The following is a 19652-nucleotide window of genomic DNA, read 5'->3' on the forward strand; positions in this document are numbered from 1 at the left end:
TCCTCCACTCTCTGTCTCTGCTGCTGCCTTCAGGATCCCTGTTCTTATTACAAATGCTCATCAAAAACACTGTCTGTCTATTCACAATAGAATTCACAGGCCAAAACATTTCATAACTATAAAACCTTCCAAAATAAATATAAATATAAAACTAACTTCTGTGATGACTCCAGGGAAGAGTTCTTTAACCCACAGCTGTTTAAATCAAGACGTGGCCTGGTTTGATGCATCTGAATATGAGAAGTCTGTGCAATCAATTTAAATTAGACCAAGTGGAAATTCTACTATCACAGACTGAGCCAGACATCCTGGTCCTAACAGAAACCTGGCTCAAAGACAACATACATGATTCAGAAGTTTCCCTGCATAACTACAATCTATCCAGAAGAGACAGAGCTGGAAGGAAAGGGGGTGGTGTGGCTGTATACGTCAAATCATGTTTATCTGTTACTGTACTACAGAATGTCAGCATACCTCATTCCTTTGAATTTATGGCTCTTAAATCAACCTATCCAGTAATCATTTCATCCATGTTGTTGGTGCATACAGACCACCCTCAGCCATCCCCAGTGCAATCAATTCATTAGCCCACCTCATCGCTCAGTACAACAAATCAGAGACGCTGGTCCTGGGTGACTTTCATTTAAACTGCTTGACATCTGACTCAGATCATTTAAAAGACATATGTGATCATCTAAATCTGACACAGTTGATTAAAGAGCCAACCAGACCTAACCTGAAGAACCCCAAAAACTCCTCACTGATAGATTTCATTCTGTCTAACAGGAGAAACACAATCACTGTTTCTGCTGTTTTTGCCCTTGGCATCAGTGACCACTGCCCTGTAGCCTGTGTCAGAAATGAAAAAATGGAAAAATCATGCTCCAAAATTATACTCAAAAGAAACTTCAAACACTTCAACGAGGAGGCTTTTCTCTGTCACCTTGTTGCAAGTAACATTCACCACACGCATAAAATACCAAATATAGATTCAGCTCTGGATTATTTTACAAATTCCTTTCTGTCACTTATCAATAAACACGCACCATATAAGAAACATAGAGTTAAAAATAGAACAAGCCCCTGGTTCACCACTGAACTAGCACTGATGTTCAAAGCAAGAGACAAAGCGTGGGCCACAGCAAGGCTCAGTGATGAGGCAGCTCACTGGCTCACATTCAGAAAACTAAGGAACAAATGCACTTCCGCCTTAAGAAAAGCTAAAGCTAATTATCACATTGACTTCATCTCCAGCTCTTTTACAAACCCATCAACATTTTGGAGAGCAGTTAATATACAGAAAAACAAATCATGTGCATCTATTCCTCCTTCTATCACATCAGATAACTGTATAATAGATAAACCAGCTGACATCTGTGATGCTTTCAATGCACATTTTGTTGCTGCTGGAAACCATTTTGATATATTATATCCTGGTCTTACTGGTCAGCTGCTGCCTCATGTGTCTCCAAACCACCACTGTTCAAACCACACCTCCCTGTTTACACTGCAACCTTTTACGTCTCATGCTGTTATCAAAGCACTTCAGGGTTTAGACTGCAAGAAATCAACAGGTGAGGATAAAATAGATCCTTATTTTTTAAAGCTTGCTGCTCCTCATATAGCAGACCAAATGACATACCTGTTTAATCTGTCCATTTCTTCTGCTGTTATCCCTCAGGTATGGAAATCAGCACATGTTGTCCCACTACATAAGAGTGGTGATAAATCAAACCTCAACAACTATCCACCAGTTTCCAAACTGCCCTGTCTCACTAAGGTTCTAGAATCTCTGGTCAACAATCAGCTCCAAACATTCCTCTCACTAAATGATGTGCTGAGTCCCCTACAATCTGGTTTCACATCAAAACATAGTACACTTACTGCTATTACATCTGTTACAAACAATATTATATGTGCCATGGACAAAGGAAATGATTGTGCCGCCCTCTTTGTAGATTTATTAAAAGCATTTGATACTGTTGACCATGCTCTGCTAGTACAGCGTGAAGAAATCACAACACAAGAGATTTCTGAATGGAGTCTGGTTTGTGATCTTGTGCTGATGTTAAATGTTAAAACAGTCGACAAATTCAAAATAAGCACGAGACAACCTCTATTCCTTTATGTAACTTTTAATAAGAAACTTTTCTCCATCAAATAAATATAATACATCTGGAATATGTTGCAATAATAATAATGTAGTGAACTCAAAAACCTTTTTTGTCCAGTTTACACATTTCAGTTACATTCAAAACTGTGTGTGTGTGTGTGTGTGTGTGTGTGTGATCATCATCATCATCATCATCATCATCATCATGTGGGTACCTGCACTTCCTGTGACTAACCACAGGGTGGCGCTCTCTGTCTGTGATAAAGTTCAGTTTGTATCACACAGCCATGTTGTTAGAGCTTATTTATGGCTGTGACTCCTTTCTAACACCGTAAAGAGACATGTGATGTCACACATGTGATGTAATATGTTTTCACGTTGAAAATGATCCAACTGTTCAGAATTATACCCTACGTAATAGAAGAACAATCTGTGGAAATAATATGAAATGTATCATGACTGTTCCCTCAACGTCTTAAAGGAACAGACTGACATTTGTCTCACAGTGTTATTCCATTTAAAGGGAAACTGACAAAGAATGTTCACAAAGTATTTCATCATAAGATAAGCTGCTGTTTGACTTATTTCACTTTAATTGATCAAATTATTTAAATAAACTCAAACAATAGGATATAATAAAATAGTAAATAGATAAAATAGGTGAATAACAAAATGGATACTAGTAATGAAAATAAATAAATACATTGACAATAATAATTACAAAACACAGTAATGGTAATTATAAAAAATAACAACAGTAATAATAAAAATAAACATAATTATAATAACAATAATTATCATTACCATTATAAAACCTGATTAAAAACAAGCCAAATATAAAAGAAATGAAATACATTTTAAGGGAAAACTGGTAGTATTTAAGTATTTAATCATAAAATAAACTGCTATTTGACTTATTTTCATTATATTGATCAAATTATATAGATGAGCTCAAACAATGGAATGTAATAAATAGTTAAATATATTGATATTTTGATCAACAAATGGATATTAATGAATGAAAATAAAAAAATAGTAATTCAAAAAATATAAATAATGATTATAGATAACAAAAATAAAAATTATAAAAATAATCCAAATTCTAATAACAATTATATTATTATTATTATTATTATCATCATTATTATTATTATTATTATAAATAAAATCTATTTAAAAACTATACGAAAAAAATGACAAAAATGAAATAATAAAATACATTTAAAAAAATAAATACAGTAAATAATTAGACTGCAAACAAACTAACGGAGCTCTATTATAATCCAGACTAAAACAATCAAAGACAATAAATAAATAAATAAATAATTTTAAAAATTTGATTATTAAGAGGCCACGAGCAGAAGACCTGAGGGTTCTACAGGGTTCATACGCTAAAAGCAACTCTGAGAAATAAATAGGACATAAAACATGAAGAGCTTTATAAACAATCAAAAGGACTTTAAAATCAATTGTGAAGCAAACAGGCAGCTAATGCAGAGACTTTAAAACAGCTGAAGACTCTGTTTAATATTAGTGTGAAGACACAGGAAAGTGAGGTGCTTTGAAGCAGCCTTATCTCTCCACCACAGGGGCTGATGGGAGGTCTGAGGACCTGTTAGAAACCACGTGGCCCTCGTCTGATCTCGCAGCTCCTCCTTGTTTGGCCTCAGCTGCATCAGAGCGCCACTTCTCCCCAGGTTCACCAGAGGAAACACCGCTGCACAAAATGCTTTTCCTCCCAGCTGCTGCTCTGTGCTGTCTGTGCTCAGGTGAGTGTTTCCAGCCAATCAGGAGCCAACAAACTCCACCTTTAACAAACACTGTCACACTCACCTTCATCTACCTGTCTGTCTCCACACAGCGCTGGCTGCCATGGCAACACAGCTGCTTCAGGAGGATTTAACATGGACCAGGAGAGTTGGTGAAAGAGTCTCCTTCAGCTGTCGAGGCACTGGACAGTGTAATGACCCTTTTGTATTATGGTACCAGAAGAGAGACACAGAAACATTCACACCGATTCTTGTTATTAAAATGGATACTGGTACCACATATAAAGTTTACAATCATCCTCAGGAAGATGATTTCTCATCTGTGAATAAACAGAACGGCTGTGAGTTGCAGATCCAGAGCGTTAAACTAACTCATTCAGCCACCTACTACTGCTCCTGTAGTAAGTCTGCTCCCCACAGTGATAAAATATCCCTGCAGCCTGTACAAAAACCTCCAGATGAACAGATGTCAAACAGTGTCTGTGACAGGAAGAGAGCAGTAAACCACAGCCCAGGTTCACATATTTCACCTCCATCTCAGCCAGAGTCACAAACACACTGAACTGAGGGATTTATTTTCTTTACTGCTGTCAGGATTTATTTGATATGATATTTATTCATATTTTTATCAGATATTCCAGCAGGTTTATTGTTGTTCCACACAGTGAGGACAAACTAGCAACACAGAGACACAAAGATAAAAGAAGTGAAAGAGAAAAGAGTCAAATGAATATTACAAATAAACTGAGTAAAAAACATCAAGAAGTCTTGTTTGAAAAGCAGTTTGTCATTAAAAACATGATGAAACAAAAACAAGCTTCAGCATTTTGATAAAGATTAAAATCCTCTGCTTTGACCTGCTGCAGGAATAAAGTCCGTTCCTCCTCACAATGCTGACCTGCTTCCTGTGGCTCCTTCACAATAAAAGCTTTCTTCCATCACATGTTGGAACAGATTTGAGCAGATCATTTCACTTCAGTAAATGATACAAGTGAATTGTAGGATTTGTGACAGTTCCCCCTCAACAGAGATTTGGTAAATGTATTTGGATTGAATGAAGGTTTTTCTCTGTGAGCAGTGGGACCTTTGGCTCCGTCTTTACATCCAAACAAAACTTTGATCCAGAACAAGAGAACTGTTGGCCTGATTTCTATCACATCTACAGTGGATGTTGATGGTCCCCAGAGGATGAATCCTCATATTTATACAAGTTTTAAGATGTCATTTTAACTGCTAATCAACAGAGAAATGTCTCATGAGCGTATGTGACAGAATATTAATATACAAGATATTTGAAGGTTTGAAAACAAAGAATAATGACATTAATGTCAAAGCCTATATACATACATCCAAACACTGAGATCACTTTTAGATTTCACTTGGCAACAAACCTTTTCAAGCAATAAGGTTCATTCTGGCTTCATATTTTTGACCTTCAGGTCAACAGAAATATTTGAGTGTTTACAATATTTGTCCTAAAGTGTAGTTTGAGTTGTTCACTGTTTGTTTGTGTGAACAGTAACTCTGGTCTCATGTGTTGACCTGATTTAAAAAGTAGGAGGATAATAATAATAATAATAATAATAATAATAATAATATTATTTAGGGGCTCAGCCCCCCTAAAACTTGGAGTAAGAAATGTTGTTATCCTAAAATTTTTGTTTGTCTTTGACAAACTTAAATGATGTCCAAAACAAACTCTGTAGTTTGTGGTTTAAATGTAAATGTTAAGGATGAAAATGAAAACACCCCCGCTTAGCAAATGGTATCATCCTCCTCTCAGCCGCTCCCTCTGCACCGCTCCGCTGGCCGACCGGCATCCAGCGACACACGCAGAGTGAGAATCCTTTAGTTGTCGTGTTGAGAATCAACTAAGTAAGTTGCTCCAGCTCTGTCTCATACTTCTTTCCTTTTACCTGGAGTTGTTCAGATTCAGATACCATATCGGAGTACTGGAGTCCAGGCACCGTTTTACAGTTAGTTAGCCCGGTTAGCTTCGTTAGCGCCATTAGCGCAGCTACAGTCAAACAGGAGCGGTCCGTTTATTAAACAAAAGGAGCAGTGCGACAAATTAACTGTGTACCTGTGAAGTGCGTACTTGTGTCTCTGTTGTTAAAGTTTATCGTTACTTTAGAGACATAATTTGACGTCACGCACGTCTTTTTCTGGTCCGTCGTCATGGAAACATGACTCCCTGTCAGGGCATTGGACCAGAGTGAAAACAAACGACATAATCACTGTATAATACCAGTATGTGTGAAAACACTCACTGTGGCTTTTTAAATGAATTGTTATTTATTCCTAGTTCATATTTGATATTTTTCAGTTGTGTCTTAGTGTCAAAGTAGACAATAAAAATAGTTAATTGTTTTTCTTTGCTGTATTTATTCATGTTTTACAGAGGATTTAACCTGAACCAGACTTTGCAACAATAATAATCACATTACATTCATGCAGACGTAGTAGTATATACTACACACACACACACACACACACACACACACACAGTAGGTCTATATGTATGGGCTATTTATAACACAAAGGTATGAGATGTGTGAAAGATAACTCATACACTGTAAAACCCGACAAGTTCATATAACTCAAAAAAATTGGTGAAACTGATTACATCGAAATTTTCTAGTTTCACTTCCTCAACTTTGTGTGTTATATTGACATTTTAATTTAAGTAGCTTTAACTAAATTATTTTAAGTGGCACTAACTACATTTTTTAAGTTACACAAACATTCTTGTTTAAGTACTTTTTACTTGGTATTTTGTTTTCACAGTAAGAATAGAATTAAGTATGGCTTCCTTAAATATTTTTATTGCCTTTAACATAAAAAATGTAAGTTGTCTGTAAGAAATTATTCACTTAATATGTACTTAACTGTTTTAAGTTAAATTAACAATGCACAAAAACTCCTATATTATTAAAAACATTACTTAATTTAAAAGCAAAACTGCAAGTTAGTTTACCTTGAAACATTTTATGTAATCAGTTTCAAAAAATGTTTTAAGTAGCTTTAACTAAAAAGCCCAAAATACATATGTTTTGAATAGAAAAAAATATATAACATTTAAAATGCTATGGAAGAATTATCCTATCTTTATTCAAGAGCGTAGATTTTCAGTTTGAGAGCATAATTTGTCTTTCTCGTGCTCAGATTTGTTCTCCTCATGCTCACATTTTGCGCTCGCACTCAGATTTCTGCTGCTTTCTTTCAAAATGTGTGCGTGCACTTTAAAATCACATGCTTGTGCTCACATTTCTTCTTCTTGGACACAAACATTTCGCTCGCACTCAAATATGTCCTGTGCGCGCTCAAATCTAAAGTCTACGCGCTCAGATCTCAACTCTGCGCTCTCAAAACTTTTGTGCTCGCACCCAGAACACGCACGTCCTCTCAGGTTGAGGTGTCTGCTCAGACTGAACGATGTCCCGCCCTGCGCTTAAAATAGTGTGTTTCACCAGCCAATAGGGAGACAGCTAGATTGTGGGCCGGTCTTAGGTGCGTATATATATATATATTTTTTTTTCATCTGTACAGTGGTGTCACGATAGTCCAGTGGTGAAGTATGCTACCAACTGTTGCATATTAAACCATGGGATGCCGGTTCGCATCCCGTCCACCGCACTCTTGCTGCGTGTCTTATTATGATTTAAAATTTTAATTGATAAATTAATGTAACAGTAATACAATCCGTGTAACCAGCTGATTCTCTTATTGCAACGTGTATCACCGTCCTATTTACGCGGTCAAAGCCAGGGGGCGCATAATTAGGCTAATGTTGGTAATACTTTCACTTTCACAAGAAGAAGACTTTGAGCAGGATTCGGAGCGCGGCAGCGAATGAATGGGAGACAGATGGATGGCCAAAGACCTCAAGTAAGTTCATTGCTAAATGTTGCTACAACTCAAAACACATCGACCATATACAGTAGTCTCAATAACAGTACAGTAATCATTTTGACACTCGTACTTATCAACATATATAGCGGGCCTTCATTGTAACATGTACAACGAAAGTACAATAATTGGCAACGTATGATCGTACCAGCGGCAGGTCGGCACACATAAGGATGCTCGAGCTGAAGGGAATCCCCGCTGACGTCACTTCATTCATAATGAGTTGCTGTCCCTAGTGCCGACAAAGGCCCGCTATATATGTTGATAAGTACAAGTGTTTTGAGTTGTAGCAACATTTAGCAATGAACTTACTTGAGGTCTTTGGCCATCCATCTGTCTCCCATTCATTCGCTGCCGCGCTCCGAATCCTGCTCAAAGTCTTCTTCTTGTGAAAGTGAAAGTATTACCAACATTAGCCTAATTACGGGCTCCCTGGCTTTGACAGCGTAAATAGGACGGTGATACACTGCATTACACGCACAAATGTTATCCTCAAATCATTATCATCATCATAGTGTATTTTTCATTATACCTTTTTAATCACGTAGCCAAGTCTATTTACCCATCATCTCTTGTTAAATAGGTGACGTTTCAATAAGAGAAGCAGCTGGTTACACGGATTGTATTACTGTTACATTAATTTATCAATTAAAAATGTAAATCATAATAAGACATGTAGCAAGAGTGCAGCGGACGGGATGCGAACCGGCGTCCCATGGTTTAAAATGCAACAGATGGTAGCGTCCTCCACCACTGGACTATCGTGACACCACTGAACAGGAAAAAAATAAAAAACAATAAATATATATATATATATATAAATAATAATTAAAAAAAATATATATATATAATCTAAACTACGATAACTCTTTTTAGGACTACTTAAGATTAATTCTACATAAATATGCTGCGTCTTAAATAGGTGACGATTCAAATAGCTGGCTAATATGGTCAATTGGTGTATTTTAAGAGAGAAGCAGTTTTACAAACAGACCATATACCCGCCCCGACGGAGCGCTCAAAAAGGCGAGGCAACGCACCTAAGACGGGGCAACAATCTAGCTGTCTCTCTATTGGCTGGTGAAACACACTATTTTAAGCGCAGGGCGGGACATCGTTCAGTCTGAGCAGACACCTCGACCTGAGAGGACGTGCGTGTTCTGAGTCCGAGCACAAAAGTTTTGAGAGCGCAGAGTTGAGATCTGAGCGCGTAGACTTTAGATTTGAGCGAGCACAGGACATATTTGAGTGCGAGCGAAATGTTTGTGTCCAAGCAGAAGAAATGTGAGCACAAGCATGTGATTTTTAAGTGCATGCATACATTTTGAAAGAAAGCAGCAGAAATCTGAGTGCGAGCGCAAAATGTGAGCATGAGGAGAACAAATCTGAGCACGAGAAAGACAAATTATGCTCTCAAACTGAAAATCTACGCTCTTGAATCAAGATAGGATAATTCTTCCATATATTCTCATCAACTGAAAACACTTGTGGAACAGGTTTTAGATTAATTTAATTGTGGTGCATTAATTTACATTTCAGCAACTATGCAAAACAAATATAGAAAAAAGCTTAATGTTTGCCAATAACATACCAGGTTGAAGACTGTGTATGTCGGCCTGTTGCTTCAGCCTTCAGAGAAAAAAGAATGACATTTTAAGCAAGATAATACACTTTCAACAAAAGCATTATCTACAATATCTTTGAAGTATTACATTGATTAATGTATTAACCTCACACAGTGTGAAATGTCTTAATCCCAAACTTATTAAAACAGGTTTATGAACATATTTCACTTTACTCAGACTTAAGTTCTTGCTAATCTATAGATATTGTGACAAATGGAAAATGTAAACAGTTCTTATATCTCTAAACCAAGACATAAAAGGGTATTGCTACACTCTCAGGTTAAGAAGAGAGATATTATCTATTTTTTATTTATTATTATTTGTTTTCAATAAAATCTTATTTCTGTTTGACAGTCGGAATGACCTTAACCATGCAAAGACTGGGAACACTTGACCGCTGGACTGCGGTTATTTTTCCACACTGATTACAAGCCAGTTTACGTGCGTTACAAAAAAACAGAAATGGTCCGGTAAAACGTGAAATTGAAACTGATGTGACCTTAACTTTAAAGTTAAACCCTCCATACAAAACATTAACATTCAGTTACCGTTAAGCCGAGACATGCCCGGACATGCATGCCGATGAAACATGCAGTTCCAGTCGACATTGTGTGGTAAAATCAACTTTATGAAATTTACCAGAAAACTTTCTACACAAGACAAAATTTCCACTTTGACATAAAAATCCCACAAGTCCACTTTCTAATCCCTCTTTACATGTAAATTAGCTAACAGTTAAGTGAGGCATTTACAAATCAAGCTAGCCAAATCACATTTAACGGACAGATACAAATAACTGCAGACAGCCCGAATGCACACCGTTAAAATATGGCGCTTAAACAACTCTTAACTTACCAAATTAGTGCTCCCAAAGCGAATATGAAAATAACGGAGGTCAGGGCGGTGAGGGCGGTCAGCACGGCGTTCACTGTTAGCGACTCCTGCTGAGAAAGTTGCTTCAATCTCGGCTTTTCTTGATGACGCGAGTAGCGGTAATGGCGGACTTTCCGACAGGCTTGGAGAAGAAGGACGCTCGCACGTGACGTGACGTCATCAAGTTTACTGTCAAACTATTTGAGTACAGTGACTAAAATAAATGAAAGCGGTCGAGTACTGTTAACTGAAAATTACAAATTTGTACTAATGACTCAGAAAATATGTGGTGTATATACTTTTTTAATTTTTTGAGCACAGATTATTTAATTTAACAAGCTTTTACTGTCCGGTCTTACTGTGTAGCGTCTCTCTCTCTCTCTCTGTGTGTGTGTGTGTGTGTGTGTGTGTGTGTGGTCTACCAGTGACCAATGGACATACGACAGTTCTTTAAAAGAAAAAAGACAGATTCAGCTGAGAGACTAGGGACAGTCCATAATGATCTCTGTCTTGTTTTTTCTTCTTCTGAAGCGTGTTAAGCTAAAGTAACAGATAATATAAACCAGCTATCTGTATGTTGTATCAAATGACTTATGTAGGAAATGGTCTGCTACAATATATTTGTGTATGATTGTCAGTGCCAAGGGAAAGAGAGAAAGATAGAGAAGGAGAAAGGGAAAGGGAAAGCACGCAGGAAGAACCAGGTGAGAAAACAACAACAATAAATTGATATATAGTGAATAGTGGCGAGCAAAACAGTAACAACTCAAACTCCTATTCTAATTTATTGGCATTACTGTAGGTGGCCTATATTTTGCATTTTGTTGTCCAAGTAGCTGTTACTTTGTTCAGTAACAATAAAGTTCAATCTAATCTAATCTAAAAAAAAAAAGTCTGTTGTGCTGTTACAGTCAGGAGAGTCAGTGTGGATGTTAAAGTCTCCTAGGAGGAGGACAGATGGGGAGACTGAAGACAGTTGTGTGAAGAATTCTAAAAATCTGACAGAAAGGTTGGGTTGGGTTTGGGTGGACGGCAGATAATAGCAACGATGAGGTTTTGGACCGGGGAGTTTAAATGCCAGATGTTCAAAAGATGGTGCAGCAATGATGGAGAGTGGCCGAGGGTTGAGGTCTTGGTGGTGTTTTCCTCCTCCTCGGCCCTTAGAGCGAGGGATGTCCATGTATGAATATCCAGCAGGGAAGGTTTGGTTTAGTGTGAAATATTCCATGGGTTTTTGCCAGGTTTCAGTCAGACAGAGGAAGTCTAGTTGTTTGTCAGTGATGAATTCATTTAAGATGAGGCTTTTATTGTTGAGGGATCTTGTGTTGAACAGGGCTTTTTTCAGAGGCTTTTGTTTTGAAGTTTGCATGGAGGAAGTGGGTACTGGGCGAAGGTTGAAGGCATTCACGTGGTGGTTCTCCTGATGACGTGGTGAGTTGTTGTGGTGACAGAATGAGGAAGTGCAGCAGCTGTAGTCGGTCCAGAGAGATGGGACGGGAGCCTCTATGGGTGTAGTGACGGCGTCGTAGAAGTCCAAAGTGTTTTATTGCGGTGATAAGTTGGTAACTCTGGTCTCATGTGTTGACCTGATTTAAAAAGTAGGAGGATCACAACTCTTTCTCCTTCAAATCAAAACAAGACTACAGAGCAACACACACTGGCTGTGTGGCCCAGCGTCCTGTCATTGGACGCACACACGTCATAAATCAAAGTAATGGACAATTTAAAGACGTGAGCTGATGATGGTGTTTGATAAAAACTGACCAAAGTCAGTAGGGTTCATCCTCTGAGGAACATGAACGTCTGAACCAACGATCCACGGAGACACTCTGCTAATGTGTCTAAAAAGGACATAAAAGAAGAGACAGTCATGTTAATATGAACATTAGAGAAACACATCATGGAGCTGAAATATGATTCTGCTTCATAATGTGGACTGGTTCACCTCAGCTGACACATTCAGCAGCAGACAGGTTTTTGTATCAGTCTTTTTCACTGTGCGAGGGGGACTACGCGTACTTCATCTTTGGCTCTGGAACTAAACTGTTTGTAGGTAAGAATAAACTTTCTTTTTCCTTCAGCAGTTTTATTGAAAATGTGTTTTAATGAGTTTCTGCTGCTTGTGACTTTTTTCATCATTAGTAGAGAATTCTTGCAGCCATGCAGCTATTTTTACATAAACAAAGCTTCATAATTCCTGAAAAGATGTTTAAATCTCACGGCACAACTCAAGTTATTCTTTATTTCTGCAGGAGATTAAACTGATTCACATAGAAAAAGTTTCATTTTGGAAATGTTACAAATATACAGTATTTGATCCTCTCAGTAATTCAGCAGCGCCTCTTGTTTTTATTAAACAACACACTATAACTATCACTACAATTGTGTAATATATGATGATAAACATGTCCTAAATTTATATTTATCATACTGAATATGATATGTCAATTAAATGGTGACTAATGAGTCATTTCTATATGTGATACAGGATGATATCTAAAGGCACACACTTTTATCTTTGTGTCAACACACAAAATAATTATAAATTATATATAATAACCTATAAAACCTTTAGGAAAGTATAGATCAATATTATGTGTTGTTTTACTTTTTATGTATTATTATTATTTATTAATATTTTGATCTGTTTATTTAGCATATAGAGTAAAGTATACAGCGGAAAACGTGTAAATAATTTTAACACAAATTAAGTTGCTATATAATATTATATGAGCTCATGTTTAATTCTGTCATATGTTATTTATATGGTCATTTCATTTTTGATTAACTCAGGGTCCTTTTTTTCATGTTCAATACTGTTTTTATTCAATTTGGAAGATGCAGACATTTAATTTTTATTTGGGCATCAAAGTTTCCATTTTATAGCATAAAGTGCAATTAAAAAGTTATCTGATTACATATTTTTGTAATCCAGTGGATCAAGTTACTATAATGACAAAAACTGCCGTGAAATTTCTGTTCAGCAGCTGAATCCATTTCAGAGTAATCTGCCCCAACCTGCTGATGTTATATTATATTATATTTCATTGTATTATATTTTTATTATAATATATTGCATTATAATACATTATAACATATAAAATATTATATTACGTTATATTATATATTTTATCTAATTTTAGATTATATTGTATTATGTGGCAGTTTTTATTCGCATATGACAGAATCAAACATTGAAGCAAGAAGTTAAAATTGCAAGAAAACAGTTTGTGCCAAATATAATAAAATTTATAACAGATAGAAATGGTAAGAATTCATAGTTTAAAAATGCAAAATTTTTGAGATCATTAAAACGACAATTGCATTTGATTAAATATGTAAGTTATAATCATGTGTAGAAAATGATGAATAAAAATTGTTTTACACTTTCACAATAATATAATATTTGACTTCATCCTAAAGGATAAAGACCGTCTTTTTATTATATTATATTGTATTATATTATATTATATTATATTGTTTTATATTACATTATGCTATATTACATTATTTTATATTATGTTATTGTAGTATATTATATTATATTAAAATATATTTTAAACCTGACACTGACAAATTTGGACATTTTCTAAGTTGAAAATGAAACAGAATGAGATAATTTTCAGATCATTTCTTAAATATATTCAATTAAAAAGTGTACAAAGAAAATACATTAAATGTTATAATGGATAATCGGACAAAGCGATTTTGGAATTTAATGTAAATGTATTTTTAAATATGTTCTGCACATCATGCTAAATTAATATGTTAATATATTATATAATTATGATATTGTAATATCACATTTACTCTATTTTATTTTATTAAGTGGACATTTTCATTCACATTTGAAAGAATCAACTATTTTTGCAGGAAGTTATGAAAAAATGCAATGAAAAAAGTCATAAAATGATTTATGTCTTGATTTGTTCCTATATAAATTGTAAAAGGTTTATTGTGGTAAATATGTGGTTAATATCCCAGACGAGCCCCCATTTAGTCATAACTCGACTCCTGGGCCATGACAAAAACGGGAATGGACACAAAGAATGATGATAAATTAAAGATTAAAGAAGAGATTTATTGTGATAAAGTAAAGAAATCAGTCCAAATGTGGAGTGTGTCAGTCAGTAACATCAGTAATGTCAATGTGAGTGAATGAACACAGAGTTAAAGCAAAGCCGCCATCCTGTGGCTCCTTCAAGGACACTAACAAAAAGCAGTAACTGGGAGCCTCGCCTCTCAATAACTAGACACTGGACTGGAGCGTCAACATTCAATATATTGTGTTCCCTAACATGAAAATAATATTTGACATGAAGGTAAATATGTGCTTTATTTAAAATGTGTGATATATATAAAGACATTTCCATTGTATGAAGGTACAAGTCATCATTATATGAAATTAATTTCTATAGGTAAGAAAAATGAATGATAAATAATGTGAAATGAAAGATGTGATCTTGTGTCCCCATATAATCCATGCTGACATTAGATGCTGAGTGTGTTTCATATGAAGGTGAATACAGTATATGTAGTGAACTTTGTGCTGTATTGATGAGTAGTTTAGTGATCAGAGTCCATGTAGTTTCCAGGATCACACTGAATGCAGTGCAGTGCTGTAAGCTGCTGTTGACTGTGTCAATGTGTGTCTGTGCTGCTTGTTGCTGCTGTCAAACTTCAGGTGAGCAGGTAGTGAAGCCCGTGGTGAGCGTGTACCCAGCAGCACCCAGAGCCCACCTGGAGGGGAAGAGCTCCCTGCTGTGTCTGGCCTCAGCCATGTTTCCTCCTCTGGTCCGCTTCTCCTGGAAAAGACGAAAGGAGAACGGTCCTCTGGAGGAGCTGCCCCCTGCTGAGGGAGAGCAGCTGGAGCTCAGAGAGTCGGGACGCACCGCCGCCATCTTGCTGCTCCCTCAGCAAGAGAGCAGCACGTATAAATACCGCTGCTATGTCCAGCACGAGGGGGCCCAAGTGGAGGCCCCAACAGAACAAGGTAATGAAGGCTCGCTGACTGTGTTCAGCAGTGATTCAGCTTCATGTGGAGACGCTGTCAAAGAGAGCAGAGGAGCAGAGGACTGACATTTCTCACTGCAACTCCAAACATTTCACTCCTTTTCTGTTTCAGAGGTTCCAGCTCCAGCAGCCTCCTGTCCTCCAGAGAGAGAGCCACCAGACCTGCTAGCTCTGCAGCAAGCTGACTGTAAGATCACCTGCTGCCTCTCCTTCAATCACAATCTTTCCTTTTTCACTTTGCTTTTCAATGCCAACATTGAAAGTCTCTGTCCTGGCTCCGTATAGCTCAAAAGCTGGCTGGGGCCCTGACTTGTTGTCTTCAATAAGGACCTTTGAGCTTTCATTCAAAGTGTAGCCGACCCTGTCTTCATGTAAAGCTGCTTGTCCCGTCTGGAAAAGTCCAAGTTATACTGATGAAAATCTGATGATGTTCTGTTGACATTTACACACTGTGTGACTGTGTGTGTGTGTGTGTGTGTGTGTGTGTGTGTGTGTCAGGGTCCTTCCAGTCTCAGTGCAGGGTGAAGCTGCTCTGCCTGCTGTACACAGTGCTGATAGTGAAGAGTCTGGTGTTCTGCTGTGGACTCTCTCTGCTGATGATCATCAGAAACAAGGGACCGTCCACCAACTGCACACATGCTGACTGACTGTTTTCTGCCTTTTCTCACCATCAAATCTCATCAATTCATCTCATTCATCACGCTGATCAGTATTCACAAATATCAATGATGACGTGTTGTGGTTGTTTTGTAAAAGGAAGATACAGTCATCCTAAAACTATAAATACACATATACACGTATATATCTGCAGTTACTAAGTGTACATTCTGTCTGCTGTTATTTTGATATTTTAGTTAATTTCCACTTTGAATTGTGACCTGTATAATAATAGAGATTTAATCTCAATCATTAGCTTCTTGTAGACATGTTATTGTTTAGTATTTTCTGTTTCTTTGATTCATTTTCATCAAGTTTGTCAAATTCTTTGAGTGAAACATTCTCAATAAAGTGAAAAATCACAGTCTGACTGTTTTTTGAAACCTCCTTGTTTTGATGTATTTCAGTTTTACTTCAGAGCAAATAATCAGAAACAGAATCTCTTGGATATATATAGTATTGTTCAAATTAGACAGTTAATTATCTAATTATGTCAGAGGTTCGTCGAGACAATAGTTAAGAGTTTATTCTCAAACAAGTCTTTAAAAAATGATTTACTACTGATGTCTGGAAAAAACACTCAAGAACTTCACTGGAGACTTTCAGAGTTGAAGGCAAAAGAGTTTATTCTCAAACAAGAGTTTAAACCAGACTTTACTCTGGAATCAACTAAAAGTTGAACATTTTGCATCAGTTTATAGAACTATAATCTTCCCTCCTACTATCTGGGGAATTATTTTTTAAATTATCACTTTTTTTCCCGGTTACAAAGCTCTTTTATTATTTAAAAAAAAAAATGTTTTCACTGTAGTTAAGTAAAGTAAAAAGTATCTATATATCTACATGTATAGAGCTATGGATAAATAGTAGTAAAATAGCAAAATATAAAGACTAAAAAAACTACTCAATAGTACAATGTAAAGTACAATGAAATTTCATTTTTTTTTTTAATTAAATCTAAGAAAACTATTTAAAATAAATAAAAGTTTAAACATTCAAAAAATACATAATTTAATTAATTAATTAATTAATAAGGCAGCTCCAGGAAAAAGCTCAAAAGTCACTTGTTAAATTCAATATTTCCAAATGTATGAATATGAATGAAACAGTACGGCCCACTGAGATTACTGGCTTTATTGCTTTATGTCTGTTTATATTGTGGTATGGAAGTATTATTCATCTGTCTAATTATTACTGCATTGTTCAAATTACACAGTTAATTATCTAATCATGTTGGAGGTTCCACTGAGATAACAGTTACAAGTTTATTCTCAAAGAGTTTAAACCAGAATAAACTATAAATGTAACATTTTGCATCAGTTTCTATAACTCTAATCTTCCCTCCTACTATCTGGTTAGTCTCAACATTATTTTCTAAAATTAGCCGTTTCTCCCCCGTTACAAATCTGTCATATTGTTTTAATTTTGGTGCGCTCCACCTCCATGACCTCATGTGGGGCTGCTCCTACTGAAAACTGAAATTCCCCCCAGAACAAGTTGAACTTGCACTTGCTGTTCTGATCTATTTCTGGTCCTGGTTTTTCAGGGGATTTCCAGAGTGAATCGAACTCTGATCTCCTTCAGTCTTTTTCTTGTTGTTACACACTCTTTGTAGTGATAAATATGTCATTTGTGATTAGTGACGATTAATCCTCGAGAAATTGTAATCTAATGTTTACTGTGTTAATACAACAGTTTTTGTGCAGTTGAGTGTTTTTCTTCTCGTCACTTTACATCAGGAGTTAAATAAAAGTGTTTTATTGGAATAAAAAAAATATGATATACTGTAGGTTATAGAATAGCATTGTAAAATAGATTATTGTTTGATTTCAGTCCCATAATTTATTATACAATTAACATCAGTATGCTACTATACTTTATTTTACAGTGTGATAAAAACTCTTGCAGTTATTTTAGAGGTAATTGTACCATGTTATGGAATACAGCATTAATGGTTTATTTCTGTCATTAAGTTCCTGTTCCTGAGACAGTGAGTACTGAGTGCTGAAATCTAACTGAACTTCCTCTAACGATTATTTAACCAGAGTGGACGGTTGTAACTGTCATTGTGTTATTAACGTGAGAAAGGCTGCAGAGCAGAAACCCACACAGCCCGTCTGCTGCAGGAAAGGAAGTGTTGATTCGCTGCCAACAGTTTGTTTTATGAGCCTTAATAACCACTGAGAACAGATTCATATCTGCTGCTGTGCACACTGTTGGGGTTTTCATCTGCCTCCAACCTGAGCAACACTTGTGTGGGTGTCACGGTTCAAAAGTGCTTTTCACAATTATTAATAATTATACTAAAAAAATATTATTTATATTAAATGATATGACTCTGTAAAACAGAGAAAAGAGCCAATTTAACTCGATCATTCTCATAAAGTTACTAAACTATCAATGTGGAACTCTGAGTGATAATTAAGTTAATAATTATCACCAAATTACCATATTAATATTTAATATATTTTAAGAGAAGTGGTTGGCATATCACTCGTAGATGTACAACATTAAATAGACAGCATGTATATTAAAATAGTTATTCTTAAAAAAGTAAAGCAAAACACGCAATGAAAATTAATTACAGTGTGAGATGTGTGTGTGTGTGTGTGTGTGTGTTTGTGTGTCTGTGTTTGTGAGTGTGTGTGTGTGTGCGCGTGCGTGTGTGTGCGTGTGTGTGTGTGTGTGCGTGTGTGTGTGTGTGTGTGTGTGTGTGTGTGGTCAGAATAGTCACATGTCTTTAGTCAAAGAGTCTTGAATTCCTCTTCAAAGCTGTATGTCATGTGATGTGCCATTTTAAATTGAAGTCAGTTTTTATTGATGCATATTGACAACATCAGTATTGGGTATGTTTTTTCTGTCTGTTATCATGTGGTGCTACTGATTCCTCAGATTTCAGCTGATCAGGAAGGAGCCTGTGAACCAATCCCAAACCACATAATACAAAAATATGAACACAAGTGCTTTCACAATGATAAAAAATCCCTCTTAATTATAATGAACAGGTCTCTTCCATTAGAAGCAGACACTGAAAAAAAAAGTTATTTTAGGGAGTTTTTCCTGCTTTTTCTACATTAATTGCAAATATTAACCATAAAGTAAAAGTTGAAATCTGGAAATTAATATAATGGGATTCATTATATTTTCTTCAGAGGATTATTAAATTGCTTAACGGTCTTGAATGTTTAATTACAGGGTACGAATATATACATATAGATATATATATGTATATATATATATATATATATATATATAACAACAACAACAACAACAACAACAACAACAACAACAACAATAATTGTTATTATAATTTGGTTTATTTTTATTGTTGTTATTTATAATCATTATTTATATTTTTGGAATTACTATTTTCTATTTTTTTCATTTTCATCATTAATATCCATTTGCCGATCAAAATATCAATCTATTTAACTATTTATTGTATTCTACTGTTTGAGTTTATTTAAATAATTTGATCAATTAAATTAAAATAAGTCAAACAGCAGCTTATTTTATGATGAAATACTTTGTGAACATTCTTTGTCAGTTTCCCTTTAAATGGAATAACACTGTGAGACAAATGTCAGTCTGTTCCTTTAAGACGTTGAGGGAACAGTCATGATACATTTCATATTATTTTCACAGATTTTTCTTCTATTACGTAGGGTATAATTCTGAACAGTTGGATCATTT

At 35.8% G+C, this 19652-nt stretch overlaps 1 protein-coding gene across 1 annotated transcript; it reads left to right on the forward strand.

Moving 5' to 3' along the window:
• The first annotated feature begins 3555 nt into the window (after nucleotides 1-3555).
• LOC131980927 (immunoglobulin lambda-1 light chain-like) lies at nucleotides 3556-15949 on the forward strand. Its single transcript, XM_059345230.1, has 7 exons — nucleotides 3556-3882; nucleotides 3975-4291; nucleotides 12294-12342; nucleotides 13225-13232; nucleotides 14979-15282; nucleotides 15415-15489; nucleotides 15801-15949. The coding sequence occupies exons 1-7, from the start codon at nucleotides 3840-3842 to the stop codon at nucleotides 15947-15949; spliced, it is 945 nt and encodes a 314-aa protein (XP_059201213.1). The 5' UTR covers nucleotides 3556-3839.
• Nucleotides 15950-19652: the final 3703 nt, after the last annotated feature.

This window comes from Centropristis striata, chromosome 11, assembly GCF_030273125.1.
Source record: "Centropristis striata isolate RG_2023a ecotype Rhode Island chromosome 11, C.striata_1.0, whole genome shotgun sequence".
Classification (NCBI taxonomy): domain Eukaryota; kingdom Metazoa; phylum Chordata; class Actinopteri; order Perciformes; family Serranidae; genus Centropristis; species Centropristis striata.